The sequence below is a fragment of the Alligator mississippiensis genome, chromosome 1 (assembly GCF_030867095.1).
Source record: "Alligator mississippiensis isolate rAllMis1 chromosome 1, rAllMis1, whole genome shotgun sequence".
NCBI lineage: Eukaryota > Metazoa > Chordata > Crocodylia > Alligatoridae > Alligator > Alligator mississippiensis.
In genome coordinates this window covers 231,051,925-231,073,252 of record NC_081824.1, presented here as the reverse complement: position 1 = coordinate 231,073,252, position 21,328 = coordinate 231,051,925, and the positions used below count along the sequence as shown (strand labels likewise).

The following is a 21,328-nucleotide window of genomic DNA, read 5'->3' as shown; positions in this document are numbered from 1 at the left end:
ATAATAATGTTACCTCAATAATCATGGCTATAACTATTCTGTAGCTATATCACATAATTAATAGTCTCTAAATGCTTCTATCTTCTCTTTACTACTTGTTCTTCTCCAAGCCCTGGTCAACTCTCCACTTATGTAACCTTCTGTTCTCTGTTCTTATGGTTTCTCACTCCAACCCCTGCAATCTATAGTTGACCTTCAGATGGATTTTGAGAACCAAGAAAGGTTTGAAGAATCAGTCTCATCAAAATTAAATACTCACAAAATAAGAATACCGAAAATGTTAATAGCAAATTCAATAGCAAAATAAATAAAAGATATACATGACTAGACAGTATAGATAAGGCATATCCAAAAAATTATTAAAGTGTATAAAATGCACATTTTCGGCCTATCTAATCAATATTTGAAAATAATTTAATCTTAAAATGTCAAAGTCCTAAAGTCTTAAAAAACTTCTAACAGGGGCCAGCCCATTAAGGAAAAGGCCTTCTTACCTAAGATTCTAAAAACTAAGTCGCTAAATGCCACTAGCCAGGTACACTTGCAAGCGGGCAATTCAGCAAGATCTGTAGTTCAAGACCAAAAAGAAAAAATCCCAAAGTGGACCTGGTTTTTATACTCTATTGCTTGGCTAAAATATCAAAAAGCTTACTAAATAAGGTAAACAAAATATAAGAAAGGGTTCCTAATAGGTGCTACTCCAATGAATATTCATATGCTTATTCTTATTACCTATGTAAGCTTTAGCTTGTCTAAAGTTAGCCTTGTCTATAGCCAAACCTCTAACTGTACTTTAAACAATTGTACTAATTGTACTTGCAGTCTTTATTCTAGCTTCTCAATGCATCTTTTTTGAATTTTCAAAAATGGTTCACACCTTGTGACATTCTCTTGCCTGTTCTCCTAAACAAACTACACTCACGCAAATACAAGCTATTCTATACTATCCTATCATTAAACAGCTTAAAGCCTACAATACTCTAAACTATCTAGAAGCCACCACCAAAATTGCACTTCTTGACATCTACCACACCACTCCCTCCCTTGGCTTTCCCTTCACACTGACATCAAATTGCAACTTCCCATCTTCACCTTCATTGGAGGCTCTGAACAATACTGCCCCTATCTGTATCTCTACTTTTATCTCTTCCTAAACACCCCTGTGGGTTCTCCTCACACTTTTGCTTTCCAACTTTCTGTCATGCTTCCCCTGATCTTGAAGCACCTTCTTCAGCATACCACCTCAACTGAAAAGCAACAAGGGTCAGATCCTGTTCTCATTCAAATCAATGGCAAAACTCCTATGGATTTCAATAGGATGAGAATATCACCACAAGTTCTAATGTAAACTTTAATATAGCATTGAACCCAAACTGCTTTGAGATTAGCTCCATCATTTAGCATGTCACTACAGTGCTGTTCAGTTATTGCTCTAAGCCTGTAAACATGCACCTGAGCAGCTTTATGACGTGAGCAGTTTTCTTGAATTCACTGGAATGGTTTTGCATGTGCAAAATTACTCTTGGGCATTTTCAGAATTAGGGCCTTAGATTGTATGTTGTTTGAAACTCTATGTTCTTTATGGGATAAAACATTGCAATAATACCTGATAGATAAAAAATAGAGGAATAGAGTTTTAGGCCAAGATTTTCCATACCACTTAAGGGACTGCTGCCTATTAATTCCAGTGGGAGTTGTGCAACAGTTTCAGGGTCATTGTGTTACTGTGATTATTTTTTACATCAGCTATTCACACATTATTATGTGGTTGGTAGAGCTATTAATGCATGCACTATATTACATGGTATCTGGAGGACACAGTAGGCAATTAACTAATATATACACAGTGTCCACTGAAAACATAGTAAGTATTATAAAGCTGCATACTGCAGCGGTATCAAAACCTTGCTACTGCTAGCAGATTGTACTCCAGTTATAGTTAAGGATGATTAAGTGGCTCTAATTGAAAGAATATTTTTTTAATTTCTCAGAAATTTTCCATATCTGCTCTCTGTCTGAAGGTAGAAAGATTGCAAAAAATCATATTGAGAACTATGAGTGTTCCTTTGCATAATAAAAATTATTCCTGCAACTTTTTTTAAACAGCACTATTTCCTCAGCAAACTGGGGAAGAAGGCTAGTATTTGTAAAAAAGGGAAATCCTTAGTGACAAATGACCTAAGGGAAGCTGGATTTTTTTTTTTAGTTGGCTAAGTAATAACAGCTTAGTGTAGTTTATATATGCAAGGTACATTGTTTTAAAGTTCAATAGGAGTCAATTACCCAGGAAGTCAATTAATAGGAAGGTTTTATATTAACAAAAACATTGACCTGCAGTTGGATTTTGCTTATCCATGAGACAACTGTGCATTGCTTGTTTATCACTGCTTTGTAATTTTAAAACATTACTTGGAACAATACATTTTATTTCTCGCTGCTTTTAGTATCAGCATTTCATACTATGGTGTTTGCTTATCTAGAAAGTGATTATCTAGATTAGAATAATGGTGACACTGATTATTCCAGATGATTGACTTTCTTCTATATTGTTCTTAAAAATCTCCCAACATTGCAACGGAAGGGATCTGACCTAAACTTTATTATGCTGTATTTTGTGTCACCTTAACTCCCAGGCTTATCCTATAAAATCAGCAGGGAAGTATATCATGTACAGAGGCTGCTCCTTTGTCCTTACCTCCTCCTATCTGCTGTAACCCCTTGCAACCTTACATGAGGTAGTCCCCAGACAGGAATTCCCTGGAGGCAACAGGAACTTGCTGAAGACTTGATGCCTCTATTGATGTCACTCCTCCTCATCCTGTTCCACTGTCTCATTCCCTATCATTAGGAAAACTGATGGGTTAGATTTGATCCTGTGTCATTCTGCATTCAGTATCCAGCTGCTATGGCTGTATGCATGGAATCTAGTCAGAGGCATAATGAGCTCCTTAAGTACCCTAGGCAGAGTGCTGACGACTGAAGGGAGGGGGAGTGTGGGGGGGCAGCGGTCAGAGGTCTTACCTGCCCCAGCTCTGTCTACACTTTAGCAACAGCTGAGTAATAAGCTCCTTGTACACCAGATGCAGCAGGGGGCACCAGAATACCCCCACCCCAATCTGGGACTATTTGCTAGAGCAGGTACAGCCCAGCCATGGAAGTCAGGCATCCCTGCGCCCAGTAGTGTCTTTGGCAATCCCTTGCAGTCAAGAATGATTGTCTTCGGTGATTGTCTTATTTGGGGGTCTAAAGATGGATGACAAGATCTAGGATCAACAGAATCTGCTGCAACTTAGGCACATGTTTCCATGCAGGGTGGATGACTCTGGATTCTTGATTTGATCCACGCTACGCAATTTTTGCTGCTCCCGTTTTTCCATCTCCTGTTGCCATTGTAAGATTTCAAAGTACTGAGATACTTGCAGCAAACACTTCCTCCATTTGTGGAGGTCCTGGGTGATAGTCTCCCATGAGTTGATGTCGATATTGCATTTTTCAGGTTGAGGACCTGAGGACATCCTTGAAGTACTTTCTCTGCCCTCCTCTTGAGCATATGCCTTGACTGACCTGGGAAAATAAAATTTGCTTCGGATATGGCTGGCCAGCAAAGTTGATGTTGGATGATCACTGCCTTGATGCTTGTGGTGTTTGCTTGTGAGAGGACACTAATGTTGGTACATATATCTTCCCACTGGATTTGAAGGGTCTTCCACAGGCAGCGTTGATGGTTTCTTGTGCATTATCCATGTCTCAGCTCCATACAGTAAGGTGGGGATCACAACTGCTTGATAAAGCATACGCTTGGTTTCAGATCTGAAGTCATGATCTTTGAACGCTTGTTTCCTCTGGCATCTGAAGGCTGCACTTGCATATTTGAGGTGATGTCAGCCTTCTGCAAGAGATGGCTTCTGAGGTACAGGAAATACTCAGTGGTTTCCAGAGTTTCACTGTGAATCTGAATTACCAGAGCTGGGGACTGCTCAGTAAAAGCTTACTGATGGAGGATCTTAGTCTCCTGAACGTTAAGAGTCAGTCCTATTTTCTTGTATGCCTTGGTAAAGACATAGACAGTTACCTGAAGGTCTGTTTCCAAGTGAGCACAAACTACAGCATCATCAGTGTACTGGAGTTTGACTGAGGTTGTGGTAGTCCTGGTTTTGGCTCGGAGTCAGCTGAGAGTAAACAGTTTACCATTCATTAGGTAGTTTAGCTCCACTCTAACTGGAAGTTTGTTAGTGGTCAGATGTAGCATTGCGATAAGGAATATCAAGAAGAGTGTTGGAGCAATGATGTAGCCCTGCTTAACTCCTGACTTTACCTCAAAGGGATCTGTGATAGATCCACTGAGAACCACTGTTCACATACCGTCGTGGAGCAGGCAACAAATGGTGATGAATTTCAGTGGGCATCCGTACTTCAGAAGGATCCTCTACAGCACTTCTTGGCTGAGAACATTGAAGACTTTTGTGAGATCAAAGAAGGCCACATAGAGAGGTTTATGTTGTTCCCAGCATTTTTCCTGCAGCTGGCAAGCTGTGAAGATCACGTCAGTTGTACCTCTCGATGCCCTCGACCAGGGGTGTGCAAAATGGCCGATCCAGCCAGCAGTCAGACTCCATTTCCCAGCAGCCCCTGCCCACATGGCTGGGGCCGGCCTCCATGGAGACCCCAGCGGAGCTGTGCTGTGACAGCTCAAGGCTGGGGTTGCCATGGATACCAGCCCCTGCCGCATTGGCAGGGCGCATGGCAGAGCAGGGCAGGGGGCTGCTCTGGAGCTGCTGGGATCTTGCAGCTTGCTCCGGAGCCAGGGCAGAACCGCAATCCATAGCCTGCGCGCTCTGGGCAGGGGCATGCAGGCATGGGATTGTGGCTCTGCCTCCGCTCCAGACCAGGCTGTCAGTGCTACAAGGAGCAGGGGCAGAGTTACGATCCCCTGCCTGCGCACCTCTGCCCAGAGCATGCAGGCTACAGATCGCAGCTCTGCCCTGGCTCTGGAGCAAGCTGTCCCCATCACAAGATCCCAGCTGCTCTGGAGCAGCCCCCTGCCCTGCTCTGCCTTGCCAGTGTGGCTGGGGCTGGTCTCTATGGCAACCCGAGCCTTGAGCTTTCACAGCACAGGTCTGACTGTGGTCTCCATGGAGACCAGCCCCAGCCATGCTCAGGAGCAGCTGGGAAATGGAGTCCACTGCCAACCATATCCAGCCCATGGGTCTGACTTGGCCCATCCCTGCCCTACACCCGTGATTCCAGGAGGAGCTCTTCAGCAAGTGGAAGAAGACAGTTCAGGAGGGTTCTCACAATGATCTTTCCTGTAGTGGACAGCAAGGTGATCCCTCTGCAATTTCCATGGTTGGACTTGTCTCCTTTCTTGAAGATTGTCACAATCATGGCATCCCCGAGGTTATCTGGGATTTCCTCATCATTCCAAGACCTTAAGATGAGGGCATGGAGTTGTGGTGTGAGCTCTTCTCCCCTGTGCTTAAACATTTCAGGAGGGAGTCCATTAGATCCAGATGCCTTTTTGTTCTTCATCTGCTTGATGGCTTGCCTCACCTCTTCAAGGGTTGGAGGGATTTGAAGATAGTCTCTGACTGAGTATTGTGGGATGGAGGTTTGATTGAGAAGGTCTTCAAAATGATCCTTCCAAAAGGCACTGACAGCCCTCCTTTCCTTTATCAGGTCTACTCTATCCTTAGATCTCAAGGGTGTTGGTCCCTAAGTGCTTGGACCATAGATGGCTCTGGTGGTACCGAAAAAAACTCACATATCGTGGATGTCAGAGAAATGTTGAATCTCCTTAGCCTTGTCTCCCCACCATCTGTTCTTCATATTATGGGTCCTCCTTTGGACCTCTGTCTTGGCTTGTTGGTGATTCAGTTTCTTTTGCTTGGAGTTGATGTTGTTCTGCCAAGCACAAAATGCCTTGTACTTGTGGTCAATCAACTCTTGGTCGATCAACCCAGTCTTTCTCATCAAACCAGTCTTGATGTTTCCTGGTACAGAATCCAAGTGTCTCTTCATAGATGCTGATGATGGTGGACTTCAAGGCACCCTGCGCACTGCTAACTTTCTCCAATTGTTGTTGACTGGAATTCACCAGTTTTTAGTTGAGGCACTGGTGGAAGAGATCTCACTTTATTGGGTTCCCAAGTCCTTCGACAGTCAGGGAAGCCAGGCATCCCTGCACCCAGTAGTTTATTAGGGGAAGGCAGGGAGCAAAAAACAGATAGGGCTGGAAAGGACTTTGAGGTTATCCAAGTCCAACTCTGCTCAAGGCAGGATCATCCCTGATTGAACAATCCTAGACAAACACTTGTCTCAGATGTACTTAACTCAGTGATGGAGACTCCACAACATCTCTAGGGAATCTGTCTCAGTACTTAAGCATCCTTAGAGTTAGAAAGTTCTTCTTAATAACCAACCTACAGTTCAATTAAGAATCTGAAGAATTGCTAAGAGTAAGAATTTGTAATTGAAAGAAAGAGCAAACCTCTCCTCCAACTATATGATTTGCTGAGGAAGGCTGTTTCTGTAAAAAAAAGGAGTTGGTGGTCACAACTGTTTTTACTAACCTGAGCTCCTTCAGGGGGTGGGAGGCGATGCCCTGGCACAGGTGGGACAGGTGAACCGCATTCTTGACAAAAGTGAGCAAAAGGATCAGATGGCCGAGGAGCTAAGCAATGTGCACACCTGAAAATAACAACAAACTGGCTTAACATGTTTTCAATTTGTGCTGCTGCATACTCTGGACCAGTCTGAAACCAACCACCCACTGGAAAAGGGAGGTCAAAGGCCTAGATCATGTAACCCTAGCATGCAGGGATGAGGACTTACTCATGAATCAGCAGTAATGCCAACTCTCACAAAACAGTCATGAGACTCCCGATTTCCAAATCAAATTAACCCTAACTCACAATCTCAGGATACAACACTCACATCTCAGGATTTTCCTTCTGGCACATGTAAAGAGCACCCAGCTGGTAAGTCTGTGGAGGGGAAGGGGCTGGGGGGAAAGGGAAGGGGCGGGGGGAGGCAGATTGAGGCCCCCACAGTGGGGGAGTGGGGCAGGGGTGAATGGGTCCCTGGGGCTGGGTCAGGTTGTGCGGTGGGCAGCTCATCCAGAGCATTGTGGGGGGGGGTGGCTCCCTGCTGTAGTGCACCCCCCCGAGGAGGGCATGGGGGGCATGTGCCCCCCAGATTTGTGTGTGGGGCAGAGGCAGGCTGCTCACACTGTGGGCTGGGGCTCTGCGCCCTGCTGCCTTGCCCTGGGAGCTGTGCAATGCTAGGTGTGCCTGCCACCTGCTGTGTGGACAGGAGACATACTGTGTAGCCAGAGGGCGGCTCCCAGGGGCAGGGGCGAATGGGGCTCTAGGGCTCTCTGTGCTCTGCAGGTGGCTCATCCAGAGGTGTGGGGGGGCGGCTCCCTGCAACTGCATGCACCCCCAGGGTAGGCATGGGGGGCATGTGCTCCCCGTGGGACAGAGGTGGGCTGCCCACTGTGGGCTAGGGCTCTGTGCCATGCTGCCTTGGAGCTCAGCCTTGCGACACCATTGCTGCCCACCAAGCAGGAAGCACACTGACATTGCACAGTTGAGCTGCTGGAGCAAGGCAGCATGGTGCAGAGCCCCAGTCAGCAGCAGGCAGCTCACCTCTGCCCCACAGGAGGCACATGCCTCCCCCAGGGGTGCACGCAGCTGAGGAGAGCTGCACCCCACTCCCCTGCACCTCTGGATGACCCGCCCCAGTCCCAGGACCCCATTCACCCCAGTCCCTGCTCCTGCCCCGCTCCCTCCCTCACTGGGGGCCTTGATCTGCCCCCTCTCCCCTTCCCTCTCTTCCCACCCCTTCCCCTTCACTTACCAGCTAGGTGCTGTCTGTGTCTGTGTGTCTGCTTCTCACTCCCAAGCCACAGCCCCCGCAGCCCTGCTGTTGCTTCTCATTCCTGACCCACAGTACCCTGCATCCTGCCCTCTCCCTGGGCTTCAAACCACCCCTCCCCCATCTTCACAAATCCCCCCCACACACATACACTTCAAAAAATAGTATGTCATAATTTACATGCCAATCTCTTGATTTTTTAAGAGTTCATCATCTCATGATCTTTGGCTCAGTGGGGTTGGCAATACTGATCAGTGATTAAGGGCTCACCACATGCAAGGGCTGCACATTATTAATTGGCAAACAAATTTTCTCCTGATTTCGGGGGCACAAGGAGTTTTTACTGGAGTTGACAAGATTGCTTCTGCTCGATAGTAGGCTGTAAACATGTAAGTCAGTAAAATAAAGCAATATTTAAAAAATAAATCCATGACAAAAATCTCCTTTTGTGAATCAATGTCCACATTTTGTTTAATTTAACAGTATTATCATTTCAATGGATAAAGCAATTGTTTGTTACTGCCTGACCGAAAATAAGTAGAAAAAAGAAACCCCTTACTTGAGGAAGTCTGTTTCCCTCTGGATTCTCATTGTCTGGGTGCTTGTTAAACTTTTCCTGCTAGTCACTGCAGAACTAGTGAGCTGAAATAAAAGTGGTTCTTTAGGGCAGTGAACTGTGCAATACAAAATATCAGTTTGGTTATAAACAGTTCAACATGGATGTCCAACGTTACCTATTGGGTAAAACAGTTGTGTACCCCTGGGTTGTGTGGCCCAGAGCCCTGTGTTGTGGCTTGGGGAGCCCAAGGTTATGAGTTCAGAGCTGTGTTTGGTGCAGCTGGGAGGAGAGGGGGATTAGGTTGTGGGTAAATGTACCTTTTAACTGCTTTAGCAGGGGTAGAAGAGCTGCTGCTTAGGAACATGCATCAGTTCTGAGGTAACTGCTACATCTGCATGCTCTTGCAGCAATACAACTTAACTATATCACTTTAACTTTAGTTAATAAACTGTTAAAGCTGCAATGGTTTTGCTACACTTGAGCACTGACAGGACCACAACAGCTACATCTCTATCATTTCATATAAATTCAACTGTTACGTTTGCCTATGCTCTAAAAGTAAATTTCTCTCCACAATGACTGGAGCTGCTGGAGACCAGCCCAGAACAATTCAGAACAGTCCAAAGTCTGTTCTTAATTGTTTCACTTTGTAATGGTTCCTGCTGGCTGTTATGCCACCAGTGATTGCAGCCAATCTTGCTACCCGTGCTATTTTCTCCTTTGCTGGCGGGACCAGGAAGGTGGTAGCAGACAGCTGTCAACAAAAGCTTCATGATACCCAGAGATTCCTCCTGTACTGTACGAGAACACTCCAGCTGCTCAGATTTCTGATTTTCACAGTGCCGCAGGTACACTTGGTAGAGGAACTAACATTACCACTCAGATGTAGTTAACTTCAAGTCAGGTGCTCATTCCGATGTCCCCTGCCTCCCTCTTGTGGATAGCAGCATGTTAAACCCATACTATTATTATAGTTTTCTTCCTTCTGAACTGTAAATGTATGCAAATATCTTGTTAAAAAGTTGCATGTCTTTGGCATCCCGTTATGGTAGAGCATCTACCGTTCTGATCCAAAGCTGATGCAATTGCCACGATGAAAGTCACTGGAATGCAGAGGCTTTAGGGCAGGCCTGCCTGCTAACACCATAGAATCTCATCTGCTGACCCACAAGAGGATCCAGATCTGCTTCCTATAAAGTAAAAGACGGTGCTGCTCTTTACTTCAATGAAAGCAGGATTGAATCCTAAAGTGTTAGAAACTTCCATCTGCATGTAACAAATAATAGGAACTACCACTTCAGGAACGTGTTGGAAAGCAAAGCAATGAGTCCATGCACTGATAATTTCTTTTGCCTGACCAGTCTTTAATGGTGGCTGTATTCTACAATGGCATTCTCAGGGCATGGCTATACCACCCAGCATGGCACTAGGGAACTGCCTGAGAGACAGAGCTTATTGGCACATGCCCAGTACTGATTTAAGCCAGTTACATGACTTCTGGTTCAAGAGGGAGTGTGTGCAGCATCAGGACAACACATCCCAGTTAGGTGCTCTCTACGATATACCCTAAGAATGATATTGCAGGCCTGCAACTACTAGCCTCTTTATACAAGTACAGCATAGTACAGGCAGAGAGGTGAATTAGATGAAAGAAGGAGGATGTCTACAAAAGTTTCCAGTGTTCTCCATTTTGTAGGGCTCACTTCTGATTCATGACTGGGCAAGGTAGGAAGCACATGTTTAATATGCTGCAGTGACAGAGGCCAGCAGGATGTTCTTGAGCACATTCTGCCCGGACATGCTTGTCTGCAAGCTGCTAACCTGGAAATTTGCTGGTGTATGTGCTCTGGAGTTGGCCCTACCAGCCACTCTCAGACATGTGGAAATCAGTCTCAAGAGAGCCTATAGAGGGACACCCTAAAACATCCTCACCACTGTATTTGTGTGTTTGAAGCATGCATGGGAGAGTGAATGAGAGCAGGTCCTTGGGACTGGCCCAGTTGGTACACAATACCATTATGGTGTAGATATACTCTAAAGGGGCCTAAAGACTCCATATGCAGCCTAGGAGGGTTTTCTTATCATTAGTCCAGACCTGGGGTGAGAAGAAGGGCTGCATGTCTAATATTATTCTCTGTAAGAAAGTGTTTGGGATGGAAAGGTAGTAAAATGGCCCCCAGTCTCCACACTCTATCCACCAGCTGATATCCACAGTGCTTCTGGCAAATGGGTCAACTCAATATATTCTCCCTGCCTCCAATTAGCTGCAAAATGAGCTGGGAAGAACCATGATTCATGAAGGCTTGTCTGCATAGGAAATTTACAAACAGGACTATACAGGTGTAATTATATTGATATAATTATACCAGGACAATGCACTCATACTGAGGAATAAAAGTTCCTTCTTGTTTTAGGTAATTTTGCTTTGAAAGTAGTTTAAGATAAACCATAAAAATGTCACTCTTATACCAGAAAGCTGTCACTGAGCCAGTTTCTTTCTGGAGCTCCTCCTTTATAGTTAGGGTGACCCTATAGGACTGTGGAAAATCCAGGACACTGCCCTGCCTCCCACCCCCAAGTCAGTGGTGTTGCTGCAGGCAGAAGTGGAGGCAAAGCAGCATGGTGTGCCAGACAGGAATGTAGAAATGATACCTGCCTGCCTGCCCACCTGCCAGGTGCACCATGCCACTCACCCTCCCTGATGGACTACACCCCACACCCCTGCAATTCAGGGACTTTTGTTTTAATTTTCACCAACCGAGACCAGCCTATGACATCTGGGACTGTCCCGGCCAAACCAGGACGTATGATCACCCTACTTATACTGTCCTGAGAGTAAACTCCCAGTACAGCCCATAGTGTTTCACCCAATAATTGCTTCACTTACCTGAGACTGCTGTGTTGGTGGTGCTGAAACTGACTCCTCTCTATAATTTGCTGTTTCCAACCGACTGTTCAAGAATCTGGGTCCTTTTGGAGACTTGTGGACAGTTCTTCTCTCTACCTTCACATCTAAAATTACACCCAGATTTCATCCCATTCCTCTTTTATCATGCACTTCAGAAAAATATGCTGTTTGGCTACTACTAAGTTGCATGTTTTCAGAGCTCTGAGTTCCAGTGTCTGAGGATAATTCTAGACATTTTGGAAACAGTTATTTGCTGGGCATTTTTCCAGAAAATTAATTAACCACATTTTACTAACCCCACAAAATGTGTGGGTTTACAGAGGAAAGGGGAAGAGAAGGAATAAGTTGTATTTTGTACTGTTTGCATCTTTCTCAATTTAATATTTTCTTTCCCTCTAAAACTTGTTCCCAGAAGTACTTTAGTGAGCAAACACTAAAAAGATCCTGTGCTCTGCAGCATGCTCAACTAATAAATCTATTTATTTACAACATTAATAACATCTGAATTAAGTTTTCATTAATGTCCTGTGGTTTAATAGTGCACTCCTTACTCAGGCTATGTCAACGGCAGAGATGTTTCTAAGTCACCTGAGCATTTCATTAATTGAAATGGAAGTTTTGATTCAAAAGGAAAGGAGGAATGGGCCTCAGGAGAAACTTGGCCCTTCAAGAAGTATAAGACTGAGTCCCTACAGAAATGTTATAAATCTCAATGTAATCTTCAAGGAAGTTAATTTCATTTTCTATTTAAAATGCTGGGAGATTCAATATGGAACTCTCAGAGAATGCTCAGCCCTGTGAGAAGTCTGTGAGATCACCTACATTTCCTCCAAAGAAAATCTTTCTACCAGCTTTTTTTGACAGGGGCTAAAGTTAGCTCTGACCTTAATGTAGCCATAGTATACCTTGAAACTCCTGGGCTGTACCATTCCAGCTGGACTTGCTGCTTTCTACATTCAGGCCATTCTTTTTTGATTTTGTGATAGGCAGTCCATCTTCTAGCTCCTGTAAATATAGTGAATATCTGCCTGACCTCTCATGCATATTCCTTATAACAGTAAATTCTCACTCTTGGCCATGGTCCAGCCATCTCTTGCTAGTTATCATCATCCCCAACACCAACATAATTCCCCTCCAGGCCATCCATAATCAGGTTCCAAAACAATAATCCCACTCCCCCATCCCTTCCTTTTTCAAGTCCTTCTTGTCTTCCTTCTCAGCCTCATCTTTCAGGCCCTGCACATTTCTTCAGTTGATTTTTCAGGCCCTACCAGGGTGAAAACAGCAGCTTCCCTATCCTGTTTATTTCTATCTCTGCCATGAATGTCTATAAAACCTTTCACCCTCCCATCCAGGGGCAGAACCAAAGCGAGTGCAGTAGCATGGCTGTACCCCTGTTTTGGATTGGACTGTGCTACTGGAGCTTCTGGGACTTAAAAAGTCCCCAAAGCAGGTAAGGATCCCCCCTCCCTTCCCCTCTATGCTGAGGGAGGTCCCCCTCATTCCCTATCCTTTGTCTGCCACAGTTGTTTTCCCCACTGTCCAGGCTCCAGGGGAATTTTGAGAGCTGCTTCTGCCCACTTCGGCTGAACATGGTGATAGTGTAAAAGTGCAATAAGGTTTCCTGTGCATGCTCTTCTCCATTGTCTTCCAAAGAGCAGCAGTATACAGCCAAGCTCTGAGCAAGAATATGAGGATTTGGCCCTTCATGGACTTCACATCTTCTAAAGGTTTATTTTTCTAACTAAATTAGAACCACTGCAGAGGAAACGTGCATGTGATACATCAACGTGTTATTTGCAAAACAAAGCCTCTGTACAGACATTTCAATTAAATAAAATAGCCTGTAAACAGACAGAATGGCAAATATTAGAATTTACTATATATGACCAGTATAAAGTCAGCAGCTCTTGAATAAACACGTGACCAGGATGGGTTCAGAGTATCATAGTGCTTAGGGTCGGAAGGGACCTAAACAGATCATCAGGTCTGACCCCCTGCCCCGGGGTGAAGGCAGGTTTAAATTAAATCTAAGTAATTTAAAATACTGGTTTGAATCATTATTTAAATTAACAAGGAAACTGATTTAAATACTTTATTTTAATCATCTTTTGCATTTGTACCTTTAATTTACTTTCTCATAGAAATACTGATTCTTATTGGTTGGTAGATCAGATGACCCCAGCAAGATAATCATCCAAACGCTTCTTGAACGTGTCCAGAGTAGGTGCTTGCACCACTTTTGGGGGAAGTCTATTCCAGACTCTGGAGACTCGGACAGTAAAGAAGTTTTTCCTTATGTCCAGTCTAAAATGGTCTTCCAGCAGTTTGTGACTGTTGGACGTTGTCTTTCCTTGGGGTGCCCTGAACAGACATTCTCCCAGATCCTGATGCACACCCCTGATAAACTTATAGGCTTCCACTAAGTCCCCCCTGAGCTTACGCTTTTTCAAGTTGAAAAGTCCCATGCCTCTCAGACCCTCCTCATAAGGCCTGCTCTTTTGACCTGATCATGCATGTGGCTCCCCTCTGGACTCTCTCAAGCTTCTCAACATCCTTCCTAAAGTGTGGAGCCCAGAACTGGATGCAGTACCCCAGCTGCAGCCTCACCAAGGCCGAATAAAGCAGGAGAATGAGATCTTGGGTCTTGCTTGAGGTGCATCAGTAGATGCAAGCCAGGGTTTTATTTGCTTTGCCAGCTGCAGCATCGCATTAGTAGCTCACATTCATCTGGTGGTCAATCATGACCCTCAAGTCTCTTTCAGTCGGAGTGCTAGTGAGTTTAGCACTGCCGAGCCTATGGGTCCAGGTTGTTAATGAACATGTTAAAGAGTACTGGCCCAAGTACCGAACCCTGAGGGATGCTATTGGTCACCATGCACCATGTTGACTTGGTTCCATCGACTGTCTCTCTCTAGGTCCAACCATGGAGCCAGTTCCCCAGCCATCAGACTGTAAGGTTGTTGAAGTCGCAGTTCCCCAGTTTCGTCATGAGGACATCATGGGCGACCAAGTTAAAGGCTTTTTTGAAATCCAAGTAAATCACATTAGCCTCTCCTCCCCTGTCCAGGTGACGTGTCACTTGGTCATAGAAGGAGATGAGGTTGGTCAGGCACAACCTACCTGTAACAAAGCCGTGTTGGTTGTCTCTCAGGATGATGCCTTCTGTTAGCCTATTGTTGATAGATTCTTTAATAATTTTTGCCATGATCTTTCCAGGGATTGAGGTCAAACTGCTTGGCCTGTAGTTCCCCGGATCTTCTTTCCTTCCTTTCTTGAAGATAGGCACCATATTGGCCCTCTACAGTCTTCAAGAACCTCTCCCGAGCACCATAAGTTCTCAAATATACTCGCCATTGGTCACGCTATGATGTCAGCCAACTCTTTTAGCACTCTTGGGTGCATTTCATCAAGGCCCACTGGCTTATGGATGTCCAGCCTCTCAAGGTATTCCCTCACAAGGTCTTCGCCAAATGTAGGCGCATAGTCACCCATACTCTCATAATCCTGTGTTCTGTCAGGCAGGGTGATCCCCTTGGGCTGGTGAAAAACCAACGCAAAGTAATCATTAAGGAGATTAGCTTCTTCCTGGGTGTCAGTTGTTAACTACCCCATTTGGTTCAGCAGGGGCCCGATATTGCCCTTATTTCTCTTTCGACTTCCCATGTATCTGAAGGAGGACTTTTTATTGTCCTTTATTCCCACAGCCAGTTTGAGCTCATTTTTAGCCTTGGCTTTTTTGGTCCATTCCCTACAGGTGCGAGCCAGTGATGCATAGTCCTCCTTAAAGGTATTTCCCATCTTCCAACCCTTATAGACTTCTCTTTTAAGATTCAGGAGGTCCATGAGTTCCCTATTGAGCCAAGGGGTCTCCCAGCCCTTTTACAACCTTTCCTATGGACCGGAATAGAGTTAATAGATTTCATAGACATTAGGGCTGGAAGGGACCCTGTGAGATCATCGGATCCAGCCCCCTGCTCAAGGGGCAGGAAGTCAGCTATTGTCAAAGAATTCCAGCAAGATAAATGTCCAAATGTTTCTTGAAAGTGTCCAGGGTAAATGCTTGCATCACTTCTGGTGGGAGTCTGTTCCAGGCCTTGAGGGCTTGGACAGTAAAGAAGTTTTTCCTTATGTCCACCCTAAAATGGTCTTGCAGGAGTTGCCATCCCCTGGGGTGCTCTGGTGAACAGGTGTTCTATGAATCCTGATGAATCCTATGAATCCTATTTACAGGTTGCCACCATGTCACCCTTGAGCCTGTGCTTCTCCAGGCTGAAGAATCCCACAGACGTTCTCCCTAGACTGAAGAGTTGTGCTTTTAAGATCGTGTCCTTAAGGGGCGACCACTCAAGCCCATCTAAGAACCCGTTAAAGAGACTTATCTTGACCCTTGTTCAGGAACACTGAGGCAAAAAAACTCATTAAAGAGCTCAGCCTTGTCCCTCTGTCTGTCACTAATTGCTCCTGCTTGTTCAGTAGGGGTCCTATGCTGCTCTGCACCTTCCTTTTACTCCCTACATACCTAAAAAAAGACTTTTTGTTGTCTTTAATTTGTGTTGCCAGCCTCAGCTCCATAGTTGCTTTGGCCTTTCTAACTGCCTCCCTGCAAGTGTGGGCCAGGTAGGTATACTCCTCCTTGGTAGCTTCCCCCTGCTTCCACTGCCTATATGCCTCCTTTTTTGCCCTAAGCCTTCCCTGGATTTCTCTGTTTAGACAAGGAAGTTTTTTGGCCCATTTCCCCACCTTTCCCTTGCACTGGGATCGTCTCCCTCTGCGCCCGAAGGATCGCTTCCTTTAGGAACGACTTCCTATCCTGCAGTGCATCATTGACTAAACTCCTGAGCACACCGAAGTTAGCCTTCCTAAAGTACAGCACTTCCACCCTACTAGTTATCTTACCCGCTCTACACCCTATGTTGAATTCAATTGATTGGTGGTCACTGTCCCCAAGATGACCATGAATCTACAGCTCCCCTACCAGGTCATCTCCCTTCTACCCAACACGGTCCCTCCTACACAAGGTATAGCTATCTATACCTGTGGTCCAGTCATAGGTGCAGTCCCACCAGGTCTCCGTTATCCTTATGAAATCATATTTGTTATTGCTTAGCAGAAGGGTCAGTTCCTCCTATTTGTTCCCCATGCTCCTGGCATTCATGCACAGGCAGCTAAGCTTGCCATCAGAAGCCCTAGGCTTGCTTCTTTGTGCATTTACAGGAATCCTGTCCTTGGGCTGGGGTCAGAATAAGTTTGATTGTATTTCCTGACCTGCTGATTATGTGTTTATCACTTCCTGGGCTTGCTCCGATGGTTGTTCGCCCATCCCCCAACAATATTCGTTTAAAGCTCTGTCAAGAAGGACAGCCAATCCAGTTGAAAATAGCTTCTTTCCCATTGGGGTGAGGTGGAGGTCTGTCTCTGAGGTGCGGACTCTGATTGAAGAAGCTGAAGCCTTCGCAGTGGCACCAACACCTCAATCTTCTTTTTACTTCATCAATACATCTCTCCTTCCTGCGCCTGTAACCCATAACAGGAAGGATCGAGGAAAAAAACACCTGTGCCCCCAACCCTCTGAGCCTGGCCCCAGAGCCCTGTAGTCACTTATGACCTGGCTGGGATTGCTCTGAACCATGTCGTTTGTACCCACATAGATGAGGAATGTGAGGTAGTGGTTGAAGGGTCAGATAAGGTTAGGGTTCCTTTCAGCTACATCCCAGATACGGGCCCCTGGGAGGCAGCAGGCCTCATTAAAATGCTCAAAACCCAACAATTATTCATTTTTTATATTTGGTACAAAAAACCTACTCTCAATGTACTGGATAGAGGAAAGAAAAATAGTCTGTCTACACATTTTGCATTTCAAACTGGAATTAATAAATATTACTCATACTTTTAAGTAGTTTTATTTTTAAAAGAAAAAATATTTTAATTAAAAATTGATTTACATGTTAAGACATATGTTTTAATATTTTTTAAATCTTAGGCTTTTATCCATTTGGATCAGAATAGTTCTAATTGGCTCTTCTAACAAAGAAAAAACAGCCACTTTTAGAAAAGTGTAAAAGCAACTAAGACGGACAAACTGGTAAATTAAAATAATTATACTCTGTGGTTAACAGGATTTAATCTCTGTGAAAGTTAATACTGTTATGGCTAAACAAGGACTTACTGTTACTGTAACTTGCCTGTTTGGAGAGGTCCTTCAGGAAATTCTCATCATTATCTTCATCAGAGAACAGTATGTTTGGTGGCTTGTATTCTACCAAAAACATCTTTGTTACAATGGCACTTTCTCTGCAGTCCCTGAAAGTCAGTAAAAAGGTATACCACAAAATTATGTGCAGTAAAAAGTAAATCAACACTGAAAATAGGTCCTGTCTTGAAACTCCTCCTTCTGGACAGCAGACTACTATTTCATCAAACAAGCATAATCCCAGTCAAACAAACCACTGATATTCTAGGTATGATAAAATTCACCAATAAAAACGGATAGAAAAAAAATGGATACATTTAATACCTGTTCCTCTTTCACAAAAATCCTCTTTCACCTGTTCTTTGCTCCCAATATGCCTTACTAGTGATTACTAGGGTGCCATTCATTTGCATGAGAGAAGGCAGCATGCCCCCCATTATTTATAAGGATGTATGGTAGGGGAGTATTTATCTCCTACTTTGTATGACTACTTATAATTAGGGGTCCATAGTGCAGCTCTAAAAGCAGCTTAGGCCAGCACTCTCTGCTGCAACACACCAACATGTCACTGATACCTCAGCCCCGAAACCCAGGGAGTGGAACTTCCAAGTATGCTCCAACATCCACAAATGCTGAACAAGAAACTAGTGGCACCACGGCCAGGTCAATGCTTAAAATTCAAGCGCTAGAATTTTAATATTAGGAGACAGTGGGTGCGTCTACTCAAGATGCTTTATTGCACAGTAGAACAATTTACTGTGCAGCAAGATCCCAGGGGCAGGGATCAATCTCCCGCCCCCTGCTGCCTGGCTGACTGGAAGAAAATTTGTTCCCAGTCAGCCATCTACACATGCCTTACTATGCAGTAACTATGTAATTAATTTGCTACCTGCATTTGCTGTGGAGTAGACCAATGTATTGTGCAATAAGTGTCTGCCTGTGTAGACAGCTGACCAGGATCAAATTTGCTTCCAGTCAGTTGGGCAGCTGGCGGGGAGGAGGAGAGGGGGTGGGAGGAAGGGTGGATAACTCCCTGCCCCAAGGAGTTGCCTGCTGCCAGGGCGGGCTCCAATGGCAGAGCCTGGGCTGCGACAATGGTCCCTTGTCCCAGCAGCATGGAGCTCCTGGCTGTGGCTTCACAATTAGGGGCAGGGGGCTTGGAAAGAGCTGCAGAGGACAGGCAGGTCCCAGCCCCCTGCCCAATCCGTCGGTGGGGCAGCTATCAGTGAGCCTCCAGCTGGGCAAGGATTCCTTGCAAAGCCGGGGGTGGTTGGGAGCTGTCCCAGGCTCCTGACCTCATCTGCCAGTGGGGAAGCTAGCAGTGAGTTCCTGACTGAGTAGGGAATCCCCGCCAAGCTGGGGCTTACTGCTAGCTGCCCCACTGGTGGAACAGGGAGAAATCCCCACTCAGCTGAGGTTCACTGCTAGCTGCCCCACTGGTGGACTGGGGTAGGAGGCTGGGACCTGCCCCTCCCTTGCAGCAATTTCCAAGCCCCCTGCCCGCAGTTGTGGAGCCGGGGCTTCGAGCTCTCTGCTGCTGGGGCAGGGGAACACAGTCCCAAGCCAGGCTTCACCACTGGCGCCTACCCTAGCAGCAGACACCTCCCAGGGGCAAGGAGCAGTCTCCCATCCCCCACCAGGAGACAGCTGTCTCCTGGCCCCATGCTCTCTGCCAGCCCCTGGGCTTGTACCCAGTGGGAGCCTAAAGTTTCCCCTGGCTGCTTCAGGGGGCCAAACCAGGGTGGGAGCATCCTTCTCTGGGCTGCTCTGTTTGGGAGCAAATCTGGTCCCAAATGCCTGCAGATGTAGATGCCTACCCAGGGTGGGTTTCCTCCACAGTAAATTACTGTGGAGTAAACCCATCTAGCATCATTTGCATGTGTAGATGCACCCAGTGTGATCTAGTGAGGCTTGTGGGGCTGGGATTATGAACAACTAGCCTTTAATCTATTACTAATCTAGTAGATGGCCTTGAGCAGTATGCTTTGGGTCTGGACAGACATAACACTAAGAATAGTTTACATGCTGTTTAAACCTGATAGACATACTAGTCTGTTAAACCAATTTTAAACTGCCTGGAATGGTTCAGATGAGTACCTGGAAAATCAAGTACTCTTTTGAACTGGTTCACTGTGAACTGCGTCAATGTTATTTGTGGAGTCCAAGTTGTCCATGATTCAGATTGGTGGGGGTTTCCATGGTCTAAGCACCCAACACTGCATCACTTCTCATCCCCTCTCCCCTCTGCTGTAACTTTCTGCTCTGGTATAGGACCAGAATTCTACTGCCCCTTCTTTTTTCTTTTTGTTGGCACTTTTTACCACATTTATAGGGCACTGCTGGTTTAATGAAAGCTATTTTTCTAGCAACCAGCTGTGCCCTTATCCCCTACTCAGCCATGGTCCTTCATTATGCCCCCTCCGGGAACGCAAAAATATGGATCCAAGCACTCCCCCTCTCCCCAACAAGGCAGGTAAGCACACTGCAGACTTTGGTCAAGTGCACGCTACTGAACTTTCATGTTTAGGAGAAAAGGGAAAGCAAAAAAGTGAACCACAATCACAGGTCATTCACCCCTTAGGATCCTCAAAGCATGGGTGTAAGCACTCTTCTCCCATTACTTGCCCAATGTGAGGCAGGCTGGGCTGAGTGCTCACTCCCATCCTCTGGTGTTGGAGCTACAGTTCTTCAATGGCTAAAAGGTAATCCTTCTACCTGGAAGGCTAGGGCACTGTACATGCCAACATCTCTGACTCATGACAATTGTGAACCAGTTCCCAATCAGTGACATTTTTTTAAATGGTTCAATTGTTACATGCCCACACCCACAAAAACCTGGAAAGACGGACTTCACAGAAACTTGGAAAGACTGCTCCCGTCTCTGGATTGCCATGTGTAAAATGGGAAAAGGAATATTAAACTACCACACAGCATTAGTGGGAAAATGTGTTAGCTCATCTTTTGAAGTGGGCTCATTAAAAGTAAATTATTAAGAAAATAAAAACTATTATACAAATGTATTTATGATGAAAACTTTTCATGGCAAGATTCTATAGTGCCTAGTGAAATTGGGCCCTCATCCATGACTACTGCCCATGGCAAGTAATTAGTAAATACTAATAAATGTGGTGGCAAACTGATATCAATGAAAAGGAATCCATACAAGGTACTTATATTGTAAGCCTTGTGAGGCAAGGAGTATCTTTCATTCTGTATTTGTACAGCATCTGGCACAGGGTAGTCAAGATCTCTGACTGCCATTCTCAGGCACTGCTGCAGTATAAATAACAACAACAACAATATAAGATAGACAGTTGCTACTTACATTGTGACTGCCGTAGCTCTGACCATTATTTTCCCATCAGGCAAGGTGATAGGTCCCTTATACTTAAAAGTGTTATGCTCTCCATAGCCAGATTTTCTAAAGAGCTCTGGTTTACTTCCATCTAAAGTGTAGTATATGGTGACATCAGGGGTATCTGCAAGACACAAATAAGATATGCATTAAAACTATATTGGGACTTTGCAAAAATAAGGAAGGTCTAGTACTGCTGAGGCTTGCATATGCTTAATTACTCATCTAAGCAAAATTAAGCAGGTGTGCAAGTGATTGCAAGGCCTGGACTATATCAATTTTTAAGCCTCACAAAATTCAGCAACAAAATAGTTGGACAATTTCATCACAGGGATTTCCCTTCTCAGAAGATAACTGTAGAGCAGGTGATCTTGTATGAAAACAAACACTGGTTCTAAGTCTTGCACGTTCTAATGTGAACATGGATTATGGTTGAAA

General features: G+C 45.1%; 1 protein-coding gene across 4 annotated transcripts in view; it reads right to left on the bottom strand.

Moving 5' to 3' along the window:
- DZANK1 (double zinc ribbon and ankyrin repeat domains 1) overlaps nucleotides 1-21,328 on the bottom strand; it is a 43,775-nt gene that overhangs the window by 21,603 nt on the left and 844 nt on the right. For all 4 annotated transcript variants that reach the window (XM_019491048.2, XM_019491047.2, XM_019491045.2 and 1 more), the window contains 6 exons: nucleotides 20,861-21,014; nucleotides 17,528-17,645; nucleotides 12,248-12,347; nucleotides 11,322-11,446; nucleotides 8,435-8,517; nucleotides 6,570-6,687 (listed from right to left, as the gene is read on the bottom strand). In XM_019491048.2, the coding sequence (XP_019346593.1) occupies nucleotides 6,570-6,687; nucleotides 8,435-8,517; nucleotides 11,322-11,446; nucleotides 12,248-12,347; nucleotides 17,528-17,645; nucleotides 20,861-21,014 (698 nt within the window). The remainder of the gene's footprint in view (nucleotides 1-6,569; nucleotides 6,688-8,434; nucleotides 8,518-11,321; nucleotides 11,447-12,247; nucleotides 12,348-17,527; nucleotides 17,646-20,860; nucleotides 21,015-21,328) is intronic.